At 32.7% G+C, this 20,266-nt stretch overlaps 2 protein-coding genes across 2 annotated transcripts; one reads left to right on the top strand and one right to left on the bottom strand.

Annotated features, from left to right (window-relative positions):
* Window positions 1–4,475: 4,475 nt before the first annotated feature.
* LOC122270438 (trichohyalin-like) lies at window positions 4,476–5,681 on the bottom strand. Its single transcript, XM_043047779.2, has one exon. It carries the CDS (start codon window positions 5,679–5,681, stop codon window positions 4,476–4,478), a length of 1,206 nt encoding a protein of 401 aa, XP_042903713.2.
* Window positions 5,682–12,234: 6,553 nt separating this feature from the next.
* Window positions 12,235–13,200, top strand: LOC107452477 (golgin subfamily A member 6-like protein 1). The gene has a single exon (XM_043047780.2). It carries the CDS (start codon window positions 12,235–12,237, stop codon window positions 13,198–13,200), a length of 966 nt encoding a protein of 321 aa, XP_042903714.1.
* The last annotated feature ends 7,066 nt before the right edge of the window (window positions 13,201–20,266 follow it).

Raw genomic sequence — 20,266 nt, 5'->3', positions numbered from 1 at the left:
GTTCCCAGCAGATCACCGAAGTCAAGCATCACTGGCTGCGGTCAATGTGCGGGTGGGTGACCACTTGGATCTGTCTACGTAGGGACCGAGGGTGTGAGGTATTGGTCCTCGTTAAACTGTGCTACCGTAAAGTGCTCGACTTCGTGCGCAGGTCGTCGGGCTACCGAATCGGGGGTGCCATCCCCTCCGCAGAGGATCAAAATTGTGATGTCTTCGGATTATCCTCAGGGATGTTTCCCAGACAGTAGCCAATAGCCCAGTGTGCAACTCTAGTGAACTACAACAACAACAGGTCGTAGGAGAGAGGAGAAATAAGAGGCCCCATTCCACTTTTAAAAGCGTGCATAAAATTTAAAACGAAAGACTGTTGTGGTGCAGAGTAATGGGATAAAGCGATAAAGCCTAGAAGTGTAGCAATGGAGCATTGCTATTTTTAGCTATTTTGTCTGGAGTTTATCTTCTATATTATGTCTCTCAATCGAAGTTTAATTCACAACGTAGGATTGTTGTTGTTGTTTTTCATTTACGTCACACTGGAGCTGCACAATGGGCCATTGGCGACGGTCTGGGAAACATCCCTGAAGATGATCCGAAGACATGCCATCGCAATTTTGATCCTCTGCAGAGGGGATGGCACCCCCGCTTCAGTAGCCCGACGACCTGCACGCGAAGTCGAGCACTTTACGGTAGAACAGTTTAACGAGGACCCATACCGCACACCCTCGGTCCCCACGCAGGCTGATCCAAGTGGTCACCCACCCTCACACTGACCGTAGCCAGTGATGCTTGACTTCGGTGATCTGCTGGAACCGTGTCCTTACGATCAGTTTACTGCGGGACCATAACGTAGGAACAGGGTTGATAGTCAAACAAGATGACAATTTCGTATCCACATCAGAGATTACAAGAGCTTGATTGTAAAACTACAGTTAGATTTTGAAATCCATGTGACTGATAGACTAAAAACCCTGAATCGGTTACATCATTAATTCTGTTGTTGTTGCTGATTTACGTCGCACTAGAGCTGCACAATGGGCTATTAGCGACGGTCTGGGAAACATCCCTGAGGATGATCCGAAGACATGCCATCACAATTTTGATCCTCTGCAGAGGGGATGGCACCCCCGCTTCGGTAGCCCAACGACCTGCACGCGAAACATCATTAATTCTATCAAACCTCTAAGACAATGTTTCCTTTTTTATCTATGTTACCTTTTCTTACAAGACTCAGGCCCGGAAATCCTTGAAAAGTTTCACAGCTTCCAATACAATAAATGCAAGGGCTTATCTATTATATAACTAGATTATCACAGCTGAAAGGGCAGGGCATATTCCTTCAACTAAATATTCTTATTCATAGAGATGGTGGGTTCAATTCCCGTCATAACCCTGAATGCATATTCCAATACCATCTTGAGCTGACCTTTCGTAATATGGGTTACCTCTCATTTAATTTAAAAGGTTTTATAAATTGCTTTTTGAATTAAAACAGACAAACCTGCGTTTTTATGCGTGTAGTGTTTCGCACAGATTTTTTGAAAAAAAACGGCCAAAAAAATCAGTTTTTTTTATGTAAAAAACACACTTTTGAACAAGGTTTCCGTTCGCTGCAGCTTTTGATTAAACTTTTCCTTTGGTGGACAATTTTGATATACTGAGTTTTTGTTCCATGGAAAAAGGATATATTTTATTCTTGAATAAATAAGTGTTATAGCTTATACAATCCTATGTAAATGATAAATATCAATAAAACGATTTTTTCTTCTTAGCTTTCACATTGTTATTTTCAACTCTCGATTATATTAGAGTGTGAAAAATTATAGCAGCATAAAATGCAGCGCCGCTCGAACTATCTCGAGTATGCACAGTTTGACTTCTTTAGCGTGCTCGAATTAACTCGAGCTCACAAGTTAAGGGGTTAATAAATTATCAAAACAAGGATTCATTCTCATTATTTTTAACAAAATTCTCTAAATCGCAACAGTATTAATCGCAATTTTCTGTATATTATTTGATGTATCTACTTCTCTTTGAAATTTATTTCCTATAGTTAGTGCTACCTATTTTTCAGCTTAAAGTATATTTTTTCAATTTTTGTATTAAGTGGGAGGGATATTTTACTGTGAATAACTTTTGTTCAAATGATCTAATTTTCTGAAAATAAAAGCCAATATTAATCTTCAAATATATTAGTTTGTGCTAATCATTAAGCTTCAGAATCAGCCAAAAAGATGTACTTTTTCTGAATTAAAAACCTTTTATAAATCGAATTTTTTAACATAAAATATAAAGAAGCGTAGCTGGAATCAGAAAAGTATGGTATCAGTAGTTTAGTCTGAGTAGTGGTAAAAAATTTAGTCCCAGAGATGTTGAATTTGCTATTTGCGTATTTCTCTTAATATTGTTTTTTAAGCAAATTGAAAACTTTTTGTGCACGATTATAAAATCCATATGCAAGTCAGTTATTTAGTAGTTAAATATGATAATAGGGAGAAATCTGAAAATTATCTTAAAGGTTTTGGTTTCGTTCCAATATTGATTCCCTAGGTTTAAATAATCCCTCCGAGTGATACAAATTCTCCATATTGCATTTTCTGACGAAGAGAGGGATCGAAATTGGGAAAAACTTAATTCTTACTATATGATCAAAAGAGCCGTTGCATTCAGATCGAACAGATCGAAAAACACTGAAATCAAATTGATAGCTCTAATAACTTCGACGTTATAAGAAATTTAATATTTGAAAGATCAATTTTTGATTCATACCGATTAACGCGTGTTAAACCCTTTTCTTAACAAGTGAGGTATTAACTACTACGCTACCCTAATTCAGCTAAATCAAAACAAGACCTTAAAAGTTTAAAAGTTAAAGTTTTTATCCATAAACAAATAAATTTATAATTACTTTCGTAATTATAAATTTCGTACTAAGATAAATACAGGGACAAATGGATGCTAATATTGATTTTAATGCTAAATTAAATTAGATCAACACAAAGTAGATACAATAAACAGTTGAAGTTAGAATTAGTAAAGTTACTTCGATCAAGTATAATTTTAATTTTCCATTTATTTATGCACCTGACATTGCAATATAAACAAGTGAAGGCACATTTCCAATAAAGTTTTACACTAAAGCTAATAAAATAATATTTAAAGTATAGAGTGAATTTTTTTGTAGTTCCATGTGCAAATCAAAATAAGAAAAAAAATTATTTTAAAGCATGAAATTTCTGCAGCTTCTAAACTAGCATTTCATTTCATTCAATTCAAAATATGACAATAGCTATGCTACTACTGTAATTAAGGTAATTAACATCCTCGTAAAACTCAAATTGAAACCTGAATATTACTAAGTCAATTTCATGCAGAACTTTACATTGAAAAAGCAGTCCCATCAAATTTCATGCATATTTAGTATACAGTAGCGTTGAATTTTTAGAAAGCTTCTAAACTTTAAATAAGACTTAGATTAAAAAAAGGAAGACTAAAATTTTATATTCAATGATAGAATTTCCTCCTCAGTGAATAAAACATTTCAAACTTTTTTTTTGCTAGCTGTTGCACATTTTCTAATAGACTTGAAACTATATTAAAAATTGCAATTATAAAACGAATTTTTGTATCCACATTTGTTTATATCACAATATGCTTTAAAAAGTAATCTAAATTTTATACTGAGACTCAACCTGAAAACTTTTATGCACTTTCAAATATCTTACAAGTAAAAATTAAATAATTCCAAGCGTCATAAATCAAATGTACTCATTTCAGAAATATTTTATATGGTGAAATATTTTCTTAAAAGCTTTCATTTGCACTAAGAATAAATTTGGCATATGTTTAACATTCTATAGATAAAAATCATATTAAGATTCCTTCCTAAATACTTCAGAATATTCAACTTTAAATTATGAAGATTGTTCTAAAATACAACTCATGTGTAAAAATTTAACACTTTATATAAACAATGTATTACCTTAAATACCGTGACACTTAATTCAAGGATTGCATAAAAAATATTAGGAAAAATCTAAATTAACAAATTTAAGAAAAAACTAAACATGTTTAATGTATGTAAAAATCTTAGAATACATCAGAGGAAAAAACTATTGTTAATATGTATTTATTTGTCAAAATTTTCAAAATACAAGAAAGCATGAAATATAACAAACAATTAGTAAGCAATTGCTCGCATTTAAAAAATATAGTTTAAACACAAAATTTTTAAATTTTCGTTATAAAATCAGAAATAATTTTTAAAATACGTATAAGTTTTTACAATTATAATACAATAACAAAAATGCTCCTTAAAGATAAAACTAAAGAATAAAGCAATTTTAAAAAGATTATACTTAAAAAGCCATATATTAAAAGCTCTTACGAAGTTATCAAACTATTTTCAAGCAGAAAATATACGAAACGTGCCTCAAATAGATCCTTCAGTAGTTTTAACTTTCATTTTCTTGATTCACTTATTCCTTGCTTTCCTCATCAGAAGATGATGCAATTTCAATTCCCGCCTTCCGAAACAATTCCAATTGTTCCGGAGTTAATTCTACATACTTTTCTTTCACCAACTTATCAGTTTCAGCTGCATCTGTTGAAACTTTGGCTGACTGGGTGGTATTAATTTTGAAAAATTGCTGAAAAGCTTCACTGAGTGCATGGCTAATAACTTGAATTTTACTTTCGTCCTTTCCCTTTGCCAGTGATTCGCCCTCAGTAGCATGAATCTGTGACTTCGAACATTCAGCGGATCTTAAAGTAAATTCATTGTCCTGCATAACTTCATCCGTTTTTCTTTTATCTCTACCGTTTTCTTGCTCACTTTGCGGTGCATCCAGCGTAGCTTCACACAGTTCTCTTCTGAGCCTATCGATTTCTTTCTCTTTTTGATGTAAAGTTTGTTTCAGTTCACGTAATTCTCTTCTAAGCCCATCTTTTTCTTGCTCATTTTGATGTAAAGTCTTCCTAGCTTCGTGCAATTCTCTTTTAAGCCTATCTTTTTCTGGATCATTTTGATTTAAATCCTGCAAAGCTTCAACCATTTCTCTTCTTAGCCTATCTTTTTCTGGATCATTTTGATTTAAATCCTGCTTAGCTTCAACCATTTCTCTTCTAAGCCTATCTTTTTCTTGCTCATTTTGATGTAAAGTCTGCCTAGCTTCATGTAATTCTCTTCTAAGCTCATCTTTTTCTTGCTCATTTTGATGTAAAGTCTGCCTAGCTTCATGTAATTCTCTTTTAAGCCTATCTTTTTCTGGATCATTTTGATTTAAATCCTGCATAGCTTCAACCATTTCTCTTCTAACCCTTTCGTTTTCTATTTCACATTGAAGACTTTCCTGCATAGCTTCCATTTCTTTCTGCAATCTTTCATTTTCTTTTTCCTGATCATGCTGAAAAAATATTGTCTGCACCATTTCTTTATGCGGAGATAATTGTTCTTGTTTATCTTCATCTTTCTTGCCCCTTTCACTTTCTTGAACATGTTCAGAAAATATTACTTGTTCGTTTCCTCTGTCGCTATCTATGCCAATTCTATAAGAAGTTAAATCACTTTCTTCAATAAATTCATGCATTTTAGGAACACTCAAGTGAGAAACAGATTGCCTGCCAGCCTCGTACTTAGACATGAACTCCCAATCATCAGATATGTCAGACTCATTTTCTTCCATTTTGATTTCAGTCGAATCGAATTTCTCCGTCTTTGTTTTATTTTCCATTTTTTTTTTCAAATTATTGTTAATAGCAAGAAATATATAAAGCTTTTATTGGTACAAAGCCAGAAGCTAAATTTAAAAACACAAAAATTGCTAACAACCAATCTATTAATTGGAAAACAAACAAATAAATGTTGTAAAGGTTTCAGCGTATTTGGTTTATATCAGTGATTGTAACCCTAGTTGCCAATTTCTAATCAGAAAATATGAATATTACTAAATTGCATACGTAGGATCTTCCATATCCAAAAGTCCCGCAGTGGACTGATCGTTAAGACACGGTTCCCAGCAGATCACCGAAGTCAAGCATCACTGGCTGCGGTCAGTGTGCGGGTGGGTGACCACTTGGATTAGTGTGCGTAGGGACCGAGGGTGTGCGGTATTGGTCCTTGTTAAACTGTTTTACCGTAAAGTGCTCGACTTCGCGTGCAGGTCGGCGGGCTACCGAAGCGGGGGTGCCATCCCCTCTGCAGAGGTTCAAAATTGTGATGGCATGTCTTCGGATGATCCTCAGGGATGTTTCCCAGACCGTCGCCAATAGCCCATTGTGTAGCTCTAGTGCGACGCAAATGAACAACAACAACATCCATATCCAAAATGATATTGCTCTCCTACTGCAGTCGGTTAGGGCGTCAATGCCACCACTGGTGAAGTGATGTGGGCTTTTGAATTTCGGCCGAATAAGTTGTGCGAACAACTAGTGCGCAAGGTTCACGCGAATCCTTCTCTGAAAGTCTTGACTGAATGTGAAAGTTTGCATGAAGGGTTAATAGCTCACCCTTTATTAGGTTTGTTTTTTCAAGTTCAAAAGTTTTGGCCTTCTCACCATGACTGTTAGATAGATTACTAAAAACAGGTATAAGTACTTGACCGTGATAAGGTAGAGGGATGACCTGTTCTGAACAGGAAATTATTATGTTTTGATCGCTGTAATAATATGTGTTTGAAATTATTTTCATAGCGAACATTTTTTTCCCTTATTCTATCATTATATTATTACATCATTTGTAATTTATGCTATCTATTCCTTACCGAATGCTTACGCTTACAAATCGTTCGAATCAGTTTAATCACTTTTGCAGTTTTAAACTTTTACAGTTTTATATGTGAAAAATACAGAATAGCGAGCAGTGTATATGGGTTGTGCGAGCAGTGTAAATGGGACTAAGGTCCTGAACGGCTACAAAAACAGATGTCTAGCTTTTATACCAAGCCCCTGAGTAACCTAGACACATAAAACAAAGTAGCATCTAAACAATTAAAACAAGACTAATTTAATTATCAGGTTGCGTCTGCATGCATGCGGTGAAGTGAGTTTGTGACATAAGACTATTAGAGAGACAATGAAAATTATGATTTCTTATAATTGTAAAACCATAATTAGACTTTGATATTCATGTGGCTGAGTTTCTAAGATCTCAAAGTCTCTGAGAAACCTCAGAGTTTAGAAACTAATAACATACAAGCGCTTAATTATAGTAGAGAAAAGTAATCAAAATTTAAAGCCTTTGTGACTAAAGGATTTTACTTTTACTAAATATTTTGAGACATAGAGGTATAGGGTTCAATTCCCATAGTAACTTGGGGTTACAAATTACGAACTTGCCTTCTTAAGAGGCTTTTTCGTAAATTAAGCTAACTGCCGTTTAATTTGTCCATGTTTTTTAAGATGCTCTTCATTTTAATAATTTGAACTCGAATTTTTATTAAATATATTTTCCATACTTTTTTTATTATTTTGCATTAATTTAGATCAAAATAAGTGAAAAATATTATATTCAACATTTTAATTTATGACTGTAAAATGCAGAGTGAAAGAAAGATACTAGAGAAACTCTAGTGTTTTCTTCGTAAAAAGTAAAATCTTCAAAACAAGGCAGAGTTCCAGTAAATAATTTTTTCTTAAGTTTGAACTTTAAAAAAAATTATTGCATGCTGCATTTATTTTGATCTAAGAGAAACAGTTATTTATCATTTAAATTTCGTTGATTTAAAAAATCAAATATTGATAAAATTTTTAATATGAAAAAATATTAAGTCTACTATTTTTGGGTTTTATGTTTTCATGCAAATGCAATTCCAATAATCTGACAGTTTTTTTTAATAATTACAAAACTTTATTTATAATTAAAAAATAGTTTAATATACTGGGGCCGGGATAACCTGGTTGGCAGAGGGCTGGAATCACATTCGTGAAGACGAGAGCTCAAATAAGATCATTTTTACATGTAAAATAGTTTTTAATTTCTTATTTGCTTTTATTTACCTGTAATGTTTATTACTAATGCATTCTTATTCTTTATATTTTCTTTTATTAATACGTTCTCATTTTGAATGTTACTCAAATAATCCTTATACCTAATTATTTTTCATTTTAGGTTTATAACAACCAGAGAAATGTGGATATTTTTTTAAAATTTTAATTACCTTACCACGTACTTTGTTAGCAAATAAGACAGATTCAGATACAAAATCGATTTAGACATTTCGCTTTTTATATAATGCAGTTAAGGAGTAGGATTCCAGATTTTATTGAAAAGGACTTTTATTTAGTTCCTTGGCCAAAGTCAGAAAAAAATTTAAAAAGTGGTCATTATTTTATAATTGTAAAAGTGGGGATTATTGTATGTAATGTTCTTATGAAGTTATCATACATTTTATAGGATTTAGTTTTAAGTTAATTTTAGGAATTCCGGTGGTTAATTCGTAATATAAATATTTAATTTACTAATATTTTCGGTCGAAACCAATTCGTCAAAACATTTCGTTTTTTCCATGTTTTTTTTACAAGTTTTTAAATTTTTCTGGAAAATGGCTACCCTGTTCAATTGTCACATTGTATGGCTACCCTGTTCTATACATTTTTTTCCGTTTTTGTCATACATCCTAATTTGAAAAATACTATTGTATAAAAATGATTTTCAAAGGAAACAATTTAAATAATTAAAATGAATGATTTATATAAATAATTTAAATAAATTTAAATAGTTCAAAAAAGCTGAGCTCTTGCGACTCGTATATTCTGTTATGGAAACATGGAGTAGTATTTAACAAACACCTGACTGGACTGGCTGGATTCGAGCTCTCGTTTTCACGAGCGTGATTCCAGCACCCTGCCAACCAGGTTATCCCTGCCCCCAAATGTTAAAATATTTTTTTAATTACATATAAAGCTTTATGATTATTAAAAAAACTGTCTGTATTGGAATTACATTTGCATTAAAACATAAAACCCTAAAATAGTAGACTTAATTTTTTTTGCTTTATTCATATTAAAAATTTCATCAATATTTGATTTTGTAAATCAAAGAAATTTAAATGATAAATAACTGTTTCTCTTATATCAAAATAAATGCAACAGGCAATATTTTGTTTTAATTTCAAACTTAAAAAAAAATTTCTTGAAACTCTACCTTGTTTTGAAGATTTTACTTTTTATGAAGAAAAAGACACTGGAGTTTCTTTAGTATCTTTCTCTCACTCTGTATTTCACAGTTATAGATTAAAATGTTAAAGATAATATTTTTCACTTATTTTGAATCTAAATTAATGCAAAATAATAAAAAAAAAGTATGGAAAATATATTTAATAAAAATTTGAGTTCAAAGTATTAAAATGAAGAGCATCTTATGAAACCTGGACCAATTAAACGGCAGTTAGCTCAAATTACGAAAAAGCCTCTTAAGAAGGCAAGTTCGTAATTTGTAACCCCAGGTTACTTTGAGAATCGAACCCTATACCTCTATGTTTCAAAATATTTAGTAAAAATAAAATCCCTTAGTTACAAAGGCTTTTAAGTTTGATTTCTTTTCCCTAGTATTATTAAACGCTTGTATATTACTTTCTAAACTCTGAGGTTTCTCAGAGACTTTAAGATCTTAGAAACTCAGCCACATGAATATCAAAGTCTAATTATGGTTTTACAATTATAAGAAATCATAATTTTCATTGTCTCTCTAATAGTCTTATGTCACAAACTCACTTCACCGCATGCATGCAGACGCAACCTGATAATTAAATTAGTCTTGTTTTAATTGTTTAGATGCTACTTTGTTTTATGTGTCTAGGTTACTCAGGGGCTTGGTATAAAAGCTAGACATCTGTTTTTGTAGCCGTTCAGGACCTTAGTCCCATTTACACTGCTCGCACAACCCATATACACTGCTCGCTATTCTGTATTTTTCACATATAAAACTGTAAAAGTTTAAAACTGCAAAAGTGATTAAACTGATTCGAACGATTTGTAAGCGTAAGCATTCGGTAAGGAATGGATAGCATACAAACTGATGTTATAAGAAAATGATAGAAAAAGGGAAAAAATGTTCGCCATGAAAATACTTTCAAACACATATTATTACAGCGATCAAAACATAATAACTTCCTGTTCAGAACAGGTCGTCACTCTACCTTATCATGGTCAAGTATTTATCCCTGTTTTTAGGAATCTATCTAACTGCCATGGTGGGAAGGCTAAAACTTTTGAACTTGAAAAAACATTGATTTGACTGATTGATTTGTTCATTTACGTCACACTAGAGCTGCACAATGGGCTATTGGAGACGATCTGGGAAACATCCCTGAGGATAATCCGAAGACATGCCATCACAATTTTGATCCTCCGCAGAGGGGATGGCACCCCCGCTTCGGTAGCCCGACGACCTGCTCGCGAAGTCGAGCACTTTACGGTAGAACAGTTTAACGAAGACCAATACCACACATCCTCGGTCCCTACCCAGATTGATCCAAGTGGTCACCCACCCGCACACTGACCGCAGCCAGTGATGCTTGACTTCGGTGATTTGCTGGGAACCATGTCTTAACGATCAGTCCACTGCGGGACCTTGAAAAACAAACCTAATAAAGGGTAAGCTATTACCCCTCTCTCCAAAGGGGCCTCCCTGACGGAGCGGTATCAAACGCCAAACGCTCTGTTAAGCGTGGAGGTAGCGGGTTCGAATCTAGCCGTAACCCTGGATGTATTCTTTGTGATTTCCTTCTCTGTATTGTGCTATCTGTCCTCCTACTTAACTAAGGTTTATAAGCCTTACTTGAGCACACAAGCCTGCAAATGCATGTTGTATCAATAAACCAATAATAAAAAAACAATGTCAGTTAAAAAATAAGGTCTTTAAAATACAGCTTAGTGCTTAGCCATGATTAAATTGATACAATGATTTTATACGAATTATAGAAGTAGCAGATTTGATTGCTATCGTAATTAGCATCATGTATTGTTTTCATTGGATATTTTTTCGATTGCGTTATTTTTCTATTGTCTGCCTCGTATTTAGACATGAACTCCCAATAATCAGATATGACACAGTCAATCTCTTCGATTTTGATTTCAGTTGAATCGAATTCCTCCATCTTGATTTTTATCATGCATCTTTTTTTCTTGTTAATCGTGAGAAATATATAGAATTTGTTCAGCAAAAAGTCAAAGACTCTATTTAAACTCGTAAAAGTAGCCAGCATCCAATCTGTCACATGTAAAGTGGGAAAAAAAGATTATAAAGAGAGCTCACAGTCGTTCTCTAGCGTATTTTATCGATATTAGTCACATATACATTAATTCTAATTTATAATCAACAAAGCATAAAAGATTTTTAAATGCGTAAAGTAAGAATTACCTGTGACTCAGGTTCTATTATTCGACAATCACAGTTAGCGAAAAAGTACCTCTCTTCTATGTTGAAGGATTCGGGGTTGCGAGTTTGATTCGCCATCCAAACAAAAAACCGTAAGGTGCTCATGATTCGATACAAATTCGCTAAGAATATTCCCGTAAGTGAGGTGTGAAAATCAAGAGAGGGGGATTGTAACTGACCTCTTATCAGCATCATGTAACCATAGTAAAAATATTTTGCATTCCTACAATGTCAGTGGGGCCTCCCTCGACGAGCGGTATCGCTCGCCAACCGCTCTGTTAAGCGTGGAGGTGGCGGGTTCGAATCCCACCATAACCCTGAATGTATTCTTTGGGAAGTCCTTCTCTGTAGTGTGCTATCTGTCATTCTACTTGACAAGGGTTTACGAACCTTAAATGAGCACACAAGCCTGCAGATGCATGTTATATCAATAAAACCAGTAAAAACCTCCCTCCAAACTTTCGCATCACTCTAAAAAGACTAGACTTTCAGACAAGGATTCACGTGAACCGTGCACACTAGTTGCACAGCACAACTTATTCGGTGGATATTCAAAAGCCCACAGCCTTTCACCAGTGGTCGCATTGATACCGAAACCTACTGCAGTAGGAGAACAATATCATTTTGGCTACGGAAGATCCTACGTATGCAATTTAGTAATATTCATATTTTTTTATCAGGAATTGGCAACTAGGGTTATAATCACTAATATAAATCAAGTGTGCTTAAGCCTTCCCAACATTTATTTTTTTGCTTTCCAATTAATCGATTGGTTGTTAGCAACTTCTGTGTTTTTAACTTAAACGTTTTACCAATGAAAGCTTTATATATTTCTTGCTATTAACAATAATTTTAAAAAAATGGAAAATAAAATCAAGACGGAGGAGTTCGTGTCTAAGTACGAGGCTGACATGCGGTCTGTTCTTCGCGTGAGTGTTCCTAAAATGCGTGAATTTATTGAAGAAAGTGATTCAACTTCATATAGAATAGGCATAGATTGTGACAGAAACGAACATGGAATATTTTCTCAACATGCTCAAGAAAGTGAAATGGGAAGGAAAGATCAAGAAGAACAAGAACAATTGCCTCTGCATAAACAGTATAAAGAAAGTGAAAAAGTAAAAAAAATGGAAGAAATGATGCAGACAATATCCTTTCAACATGTTCAAGAAAAGGCAAATGAAAGAATACGGAAAGAAATAGAAGTAGCTATGCAGAATCAAAATGATCAAGAAAAAGATAGGCGTAGAAGAAAATTGCATGAACTGAAGCAAACTGTACATCAAAATGATCAAGAAAAAGATAGGCTTACAAGAGAATTGCATGAACTGAAGCAAACTGTTAGAAGAGAATTGCATGAATGGGAGCAAACTGTACATCAAATTGATCAAAAAATGGATAGGCTTAAAGGAGAATTGCATGAATGGGAGCAAACTGTACATCAAAATGATCAAGAAATGGATAGGTTTAAAAGAGAATTGCATAAACTGAAGCAAACTATTAGAAGAGAATTGCATGAACGGTTGCAAACTGTACATCAAAATGATCAAGAAAAAACTAGGCTTACAAGAGAATTCCATGAACTGAAGCAAACTGTTAGAAGAGAATTGCATGAATGGATGCAAACTGAACATCAAAATGATCAAAAAATGGATAGGCTTAAAAGAGAATTGCATGAATGGAAGCAAACTGCACATCAAAATGATCAAGAAATGGATAGGCTTAAAAGAGAATTGCATGAACTGAAACCAACTGTACATCAAAATGAATTGTTTCGGAAGGCGGAAATTAAAATTGCATCTTCTGATGAAGAAAGCAAGGAATAACTGAAGCAAGAAAATGAAAGTTGAAACTACTGAATTATCAAATTGAGGCAAGTTTCGTATATTTTCAACTTAAATACTTTTGATAACTTCGTAAGAACTTTTAATAAATGACTTTTTAAGTATAATGCTTTTAAAATTGGTTTATTTAGTTTTATCTTCTGAAGGAGCATTTTATTTATTGTATTATAATTGTAAAAACTTGTACGTATTTTTAAGATAATTTCTGATTTAATAACGAAATTTTACAAATTTTGTGTTTAAACAATATTTTTTAAATGTGAACAATTGCTTACTAATTGTTTGTTACAGTTCATGCTTTCTTGTATTTTGAATATTTTGACAAATACATATTAACAATAATTTTTCCCCTGATATATTCTAATATTTTTACATACATTGAATATGTTTAATTTTTTCTTAAATTCTTAATTTAGATTTTTCCTAATATTTTTTATACAAACCTTGATTAAATGTCACGGTATTTAAGGTATGACATTGTTTATATAAAGTGTTAAATTTTTACACATGAATTGTATTTTAGCACAATCATCAAAATTTAAAGTTGCATAATCTGAAGTACTTCAATATGAATTTTAATATGATTTTTACATTTAGAATGTTAAACTTATGTCAGATTTATTCTTAATGCAAATGAAAGTTTTTTTAAGAAAATAGTTCAAAATATAAAATATTTAAGAAATGAGTACTTTTGATTTATTTCTTTTGGAATTATTTAATTTTTACTTGTGAAATATTTGAAAGTGCATTAAAAAATTTTCAGGTTGAGTCTCAGTATGAAATTTATGGATTACCTTTTAAAACATTGTGATATAAAAGCAATGTGGGTTCGAAAATTCGCTCTTATAAATAATTGCAATATTTGATGTAGTTTCAAGTTTATTAGAAAATGTGCAACAGTTAGAAAGAAAAAAATTGAATTGTTTTATTTACTGATGAGGAAAATCTAGCATTGAATATAGAATTTTAGGTTTATCTAAGTCTAATTTAAAGTTGAGAAACTTTCTAAAAATTCAGTACTACTGTATACTAAATGTGCATGACATTTGAAGTGACTGTTTTTTCAATGTAAAGTAATGCATGAAATTGACTTAGTAATATTCAGGTTTCAATTTGAGTTTTACGAGGATGTTAATTACCTTAATTACAGTAGTAGCACAACTATTGTCCTTTTTTGAATTCAATGAAATGAACTGCAAGTTCAGAAGTTACAGAAATTTCATGCTTTGAAATAATTAAAATGATTTATCTTATTTTGATTTACACATGGAACAACAAAAAAATTAATTCTGTACCTTAAATATTTTATTAATTTCAGTGTAAAAATTTATTGTAAATGCACCTTCACTTTTTATCGCAATGTCAGGTACAAAAATTATAATTATTGAAAGAAATATCTTAAAAAATCCTAACTACAACTGTTTATTCTGTCCACTTTGTGTTGATCTAATTCTATTTAGCATTAAAATTAATATTAGCCTCCATTTGTCCATGTATTTATCTCAGGTGGGAATGGTAATTTAATTATAAAATGGTTTGCCATATAAATAAAAACTTTAATAAATTTTGAACTTTTTATTCTAAGTTTTGTTTTAGCTGAATTATGGTAAAATTGTAAGAAGTAATTAATACCTCACTTGTTTAGAAAAAGGTTTCACACGCGTTAATCGGTTTAAATCTAAAATTGCACCTTTAAATATTGAATGCCTTTTAACGTCACGGCTATTAGACCTATCAGTTTGATTTCAGTGTTTCTCGATCTATCGTGAAAAAAATTTAACTGCTCTTTTGAATGTCTTATAACGTCACGGCTATTAGACCTATCAGTTTGATTTCAATGTTTTTCGATCTATCGTGAAAAAAATTTAACTGCTCTTTTGATTACATAGTAAGATTCAAGCTTTTCCCAATTTCAATCCCTCTCTTCCTCTGAAAATGTAATATGAAGAATTTATATAACTTAAATGGATTGTTTAAAATAGGGAATCAATATTGGCTCAAAAGCCTATTTTCATATTTAACTATTTAAGAACTGACCTGCTGAGGGATTTTATAATTGCGAGCAAAAAGTATTCAATTTGCTTAAAAACGCTACTAAGTGAAATACGCAAAGAGCAAATTTAACATCTGTAAGACTAAATTTTTTACCACTAATCAAACTGAACTATTGATACAATATATTTCTGATTTTTGCTACGCTTCTTTATATTTCATGTTAAAAAATTCGATTTATGAAAGGTGTTTAATTCAGAAAAGTACATCTTTTTGTCTGATTCTGAAACTTAATGATTAGCACTAATATATTTTAAGATCAATATCGACTTTTATTATAAGAAAATTCGATCATTGGAACAAAAACTATTCATAGTAAAATAGTAAATTTTTTTGCTCATCCAATACGAAAATAGAATAAATTAACTTTAGGTTTAAAAATAGGGTAAGTAAATACATCAAATAATATACAGAAAATTTCGACTAATATTTCTACGATATGACGAATTTTTTTTAAAATAATGAGCATTTTACATTACGCGCATAAAAATGCAGGTTTGTCTGCTTTAATTCTAAAAGCAATTTATAAAACCTTTTTAAATTGTACTACAGGTAACCCAAATTACGAGAGATCATCTCGAGAAGGTATTGCATTCAGGGTTATGACGGAAATTGAACCCACCATCTCTATGAATCAGAATATTTAGTTAAAGGAATATATCCTGTCCACACAGAGGTTTTTAGTTGTTATAATCAATAGTTAAGCCTTGCATGTTATTATATTGGAAGCCGGGAAACTTTTCAAGGATTCCCGTTCATGAACCTTGAAAGAAAAGGTAACATAGATTTTAAAAAAAAACGGACTTATTGTCTGAGAGGTTTCAGAGAATTAATTTCCCCAATTCCTGGTTTTTAGTAGATCAGTCACATGGATTTCAAAATCTAACGGTAGTTTTACAGTCAAACTCTTGTAATCTCTGATGCGGATACGAAATTGTCAACTTGTTTGACTATCAAGCCTAATCCTACATTATGAAATCAACTTCGATACAGAGACATAGTATAGAGGATAAACTCGAGACAAAATAGCTCAAAAAAGAAATGCGCAATTGCTACACTTCTGGGCTTTTCGCTTTATCCCACTGGCTTATTCGACACTTCTGGGCTTATTCGCTTCTACCTACCATCACGACAATTTTTGAGACATTTTCCCATTCTTATCATGGTAATTAAAGACTCGTATTGCTTAATTTATTCATTCGAAATATAAGTAAATAATATTTGAGCTGAATGTATATTTTCAAAATTGTGAGTTCTCTAAAAATACCAAAATAGGTTCCACTTTTTGCAATGAAAGTAAATGATGAACATTTACTTTTTATAAGCATTACTAGATGGTGACTATAGTTAACATACAGTAATAAGTATATTTATTTTATTTACGTCGCACTAGAGCTGCACAATGGGCTATTGCCGCCGGTCTGGGGAAACATCTCTGAGGATGGTCTGAAGACATGCCATCACAATTTTGATCCTCTGCAGAGGGGAGGGCTCCTCCGCTTTGGTAGCTCAATGAGTGCACGTGCAGCCGAGCACTTCACGGTAGCACAGTAGAACGAGGACCGATACCGTTCACCCTCGGTCCCTACGTAGCTGATCAAATTGGTCACCCACCCGCTTTCCGACCTCAGCCAGTGATGCTTGACTTCGGTGTTCTCCTGAGAATCGTATCTTTACAATCAGTTCCGCAGTGGACTGATCTTTAAGACACGGTTCCCAGCAGATCACCGAAGTCGAGCATCACTGGCTACGGTCAGTGTGCGGGTGGGTGACCACTTGAATCAGTCTGCGTAGGGGCCGAGGGTGTGCGGAATTGGTTCTCGTTAAACTGTTCTACCGTAAAGTGCTCGACTTCGCGTGCAGATCGTCGGGCTACCGAAGCGGGGGTGCCATCCCATCTGCAGATGATCAAAATTGTGTGATGGCATGTCTTCGGATCATCCTCAGGGGTGTTTCCCAGACCGCCACCAATAACCCATCGTGCAGCTCTAGTGCGACGTAAATTAACTACAGCAACAACGACAATCTTTACTGTCAGCCCACTGCGGGACAACTTATAATCATATAACAGTTACTATAGTTGAAAGTTGCATGAGTTTTTAACTCATAAAAATCTAAGATATCAATTTACTATACTATAAACATTTCCTTTTTTATATAGTGGGCTTCCTTTCCTCCCTTATTCCAAGGAAAAAGGTAAATAATGACTTCTGAGTAGCATAAAAAGTTATTTTTAATCATTTTATTCTTAAGGAATAATGAAAAACTTTTATTTTCGTCATTGTCATTAGATAGCATCATCATTAGTAGAAAGCAAGTTCGTTTTAAATTTTATATACGTTTTTAAAAGTGAAATGGTGCCTCTTATTTCTCCTCTTTCCTTTGACCAACGCACACAGTTCCAAACTGACGGTGAAATTGATTATAAATTTAAACTCTATGTTTATATATGTTATTTTCTTTGAAATAGGGTCATGGTATCCCAGTGGTTAGAGATTCAAAATCCAGCCCAGAAGTACCGGCGTTCGATCTTTGATTCTGCGAAGACCCACCAAGTACTTAATATATACGTGCTCGTAAAATTTGTGTAAACGAATGTCCTGTGGTCGTTTACTGAGCAGTACCATGGGTACAGGAATATGGGGAAAATTTCCTTCCCCTTCAGATCTATGTCTGAATTGAGGAGGAGGCCTCACAAATTGTAATAGCATGTCTTCATATCATCCTTTTTGATATTTCCCAAAACGTCGCCAATAGATCATTGCGCAGCTCTAGTGCGACGCAAATAAACTAAGACTACAATTAGGTTATTTACTAGTTTTAGGAAATAAATCTAAGGTCTTCTTTGCTGTCGTTCTTCTTAATGCAACAAATATGCATACGCAGTGCGTTAGTCTTTATTAGTTCACGCATAATTTTGATTAATTAAATAAGAATTAGCGAAGTCTCTTGGTCTAAGTTTTTTTGTCAATCAGCCAAATGGATTTTTAAATTTAATTATAGTTTTACGCTTAAGCAATTGCAATCTCTAAAATTCTTCTACGACATAAGGGTATGAGATTAGAAAGATTTCACAAATTTACATTAGTACTATACGTTCCTGTACGTAAAGTTTCAAGTAATTACACACTCTACAGTGATAAAATGTTAAACTTACGTAAATTATGTAAATTCTCTGATCGAATGGTTTATAAGTCAATGTAAAATTGAAGAACGGATCACACAAATGCAGAATGACATCACAAATAGAGAAAAAAGAACAAAATAAATAAATTTTAAAAAATCCGATGCGTACTATACATAACTCAAATTCTGATAATGATCGAACCTTCAAATCTTCCTGACTCAAATAAGATTTACAAATCACTTTAATCATGGCTAAGCATATAGATCTTTCTTAAAGGTTACCTAAGATCCATTTAAGGAACGCCAAACTTTTTAACATTGGTAACTCAACGATGATATCTGGTGAGCTATTACCCCTCTCCAACTTTCTTCCAGCACCAACCAGATGATTCTCAAACCAAATGAATTTACGTACACCTCGAACGTCAGTAGTTGAAGTCGTTGGATCAAACTCACAAATTTCGAGCCCTCCACCAGCTGCGTGAAAAGCACCTAACTGACTGTGGTTGTAGAACATTACAACCAGTGCTATGAAGGATCCTAGATTTTCAAATTAGTTAGCTTTATTGCTCTTTACTAGAAATCTGAAATTGAAGTTAAAATAACTAAAGTTAAAATAATTCGCAAAGTTAAAATAAAATAAAGTTAAAATAACTGAAGTTAAAATAAATAAAGGAAAAAATAGGAAAAGAAATATATGAAGCTATGCAGGATATATCTTTTCTGCTTAGGCAAGGACAAGATTACAAGGAAGTAAGAAGAGCAATAGATGAAGCTATTCACGACGATCCTCCAACTATAGAAGAAAACAATACAGTTAGAACAAAAATAAATGAACTTATGCAATATGTACTTCAAAAGGAACAAGAAAACGAAAGGGTAAGAAGAGAAATGGAAGAAGCAATGACTGAAATGATAGGTGAGAAAGAAATTACAGTTGCACAGGAGAACACAAATACTGAAAACTCTGCTGGATGTGTGAAATCGCAGTCTCATACAATTGAATGTGAATCACTGGCAAAGACAAAAACAAAAAGCGGATGTCAGGTCGTTCAACGTGAATTTATTGAAACTTTCCGTAAAATTCTGGAGTTTAATACAGTCTTACCAGACAAAGTTTCAACTGAAACTGCAAAAGATAAGTTTGAGAACGAAAAAGACTTGAGGTTAAAAATAAGCTCGAAAGACATGGAATCATGAACTAAATAAGGAAATACTAAATGAGAAGCTTTACAATCCTTCTGCCAAAGAATGCAAGAAAATGTAGAAAACAGAAAAACGTGGAAAATGACTAGATGGCTAAATTACAGTATGTTTTGTTTAATTTATTTGGATAAAGAACATACTTTTAGTAACTCTAAAAGAATTTTTTATAAATAGGCTTTTTAGTACCTTTAAAATCTGTCTATAATCATTTTATCGTCTTAAAAGTTGCATTTTACTGTACCATGTGCGCAAAAGCTTTGCTTATTTGCATTTTTTAAAGTTACATTTGTAACAAAACTTCAATAAGTTATGTGTTCGAACAGTTTTTTTAACTTGAACTATTTCTTACTAAATATTCTTCGGTGTATTTAATGCTATGTAAATTTTGACAATAAATAACTTATTTTTCTTTTCTTTTGAGATATTTAATATTAACATAGACATAATGAACTAGCTCAATTTAAAATTTACATAGTTTTTGTAAAATTCTTGAGTGAAATAAATGACACATGATTTGATTTATCACTCGTAACATATTTATCTTTTGAAGTTAAACATTCTGAAGTATTTTAAAGTAACTTTCTCTTTAATTTTTAAAATCTATGAAGATTGATTTTCTTAAGGCATTTTAATACATTAAAATATTAAAAACGGAATTAAACTG

Source organism: Parasteatoda tepidariorum, chromosome 6, assembly GCF_043381705.1.
Source record: "Parasteatoda tepidariorum isolate YZ-2023 chromosome 6, CAS_Ptep_4.0, whole genome shotgun sequence".
Lineage (NCBI taxonomy): Eukaryota > Metazoa > Arthropoda > Arachnida > Araneae > Theridiidae > Parasteatoda > Parasteatoda tepidariorum.
This window is presented reverse-complemented; position numbering and strand designations above follow the sequence as displayed.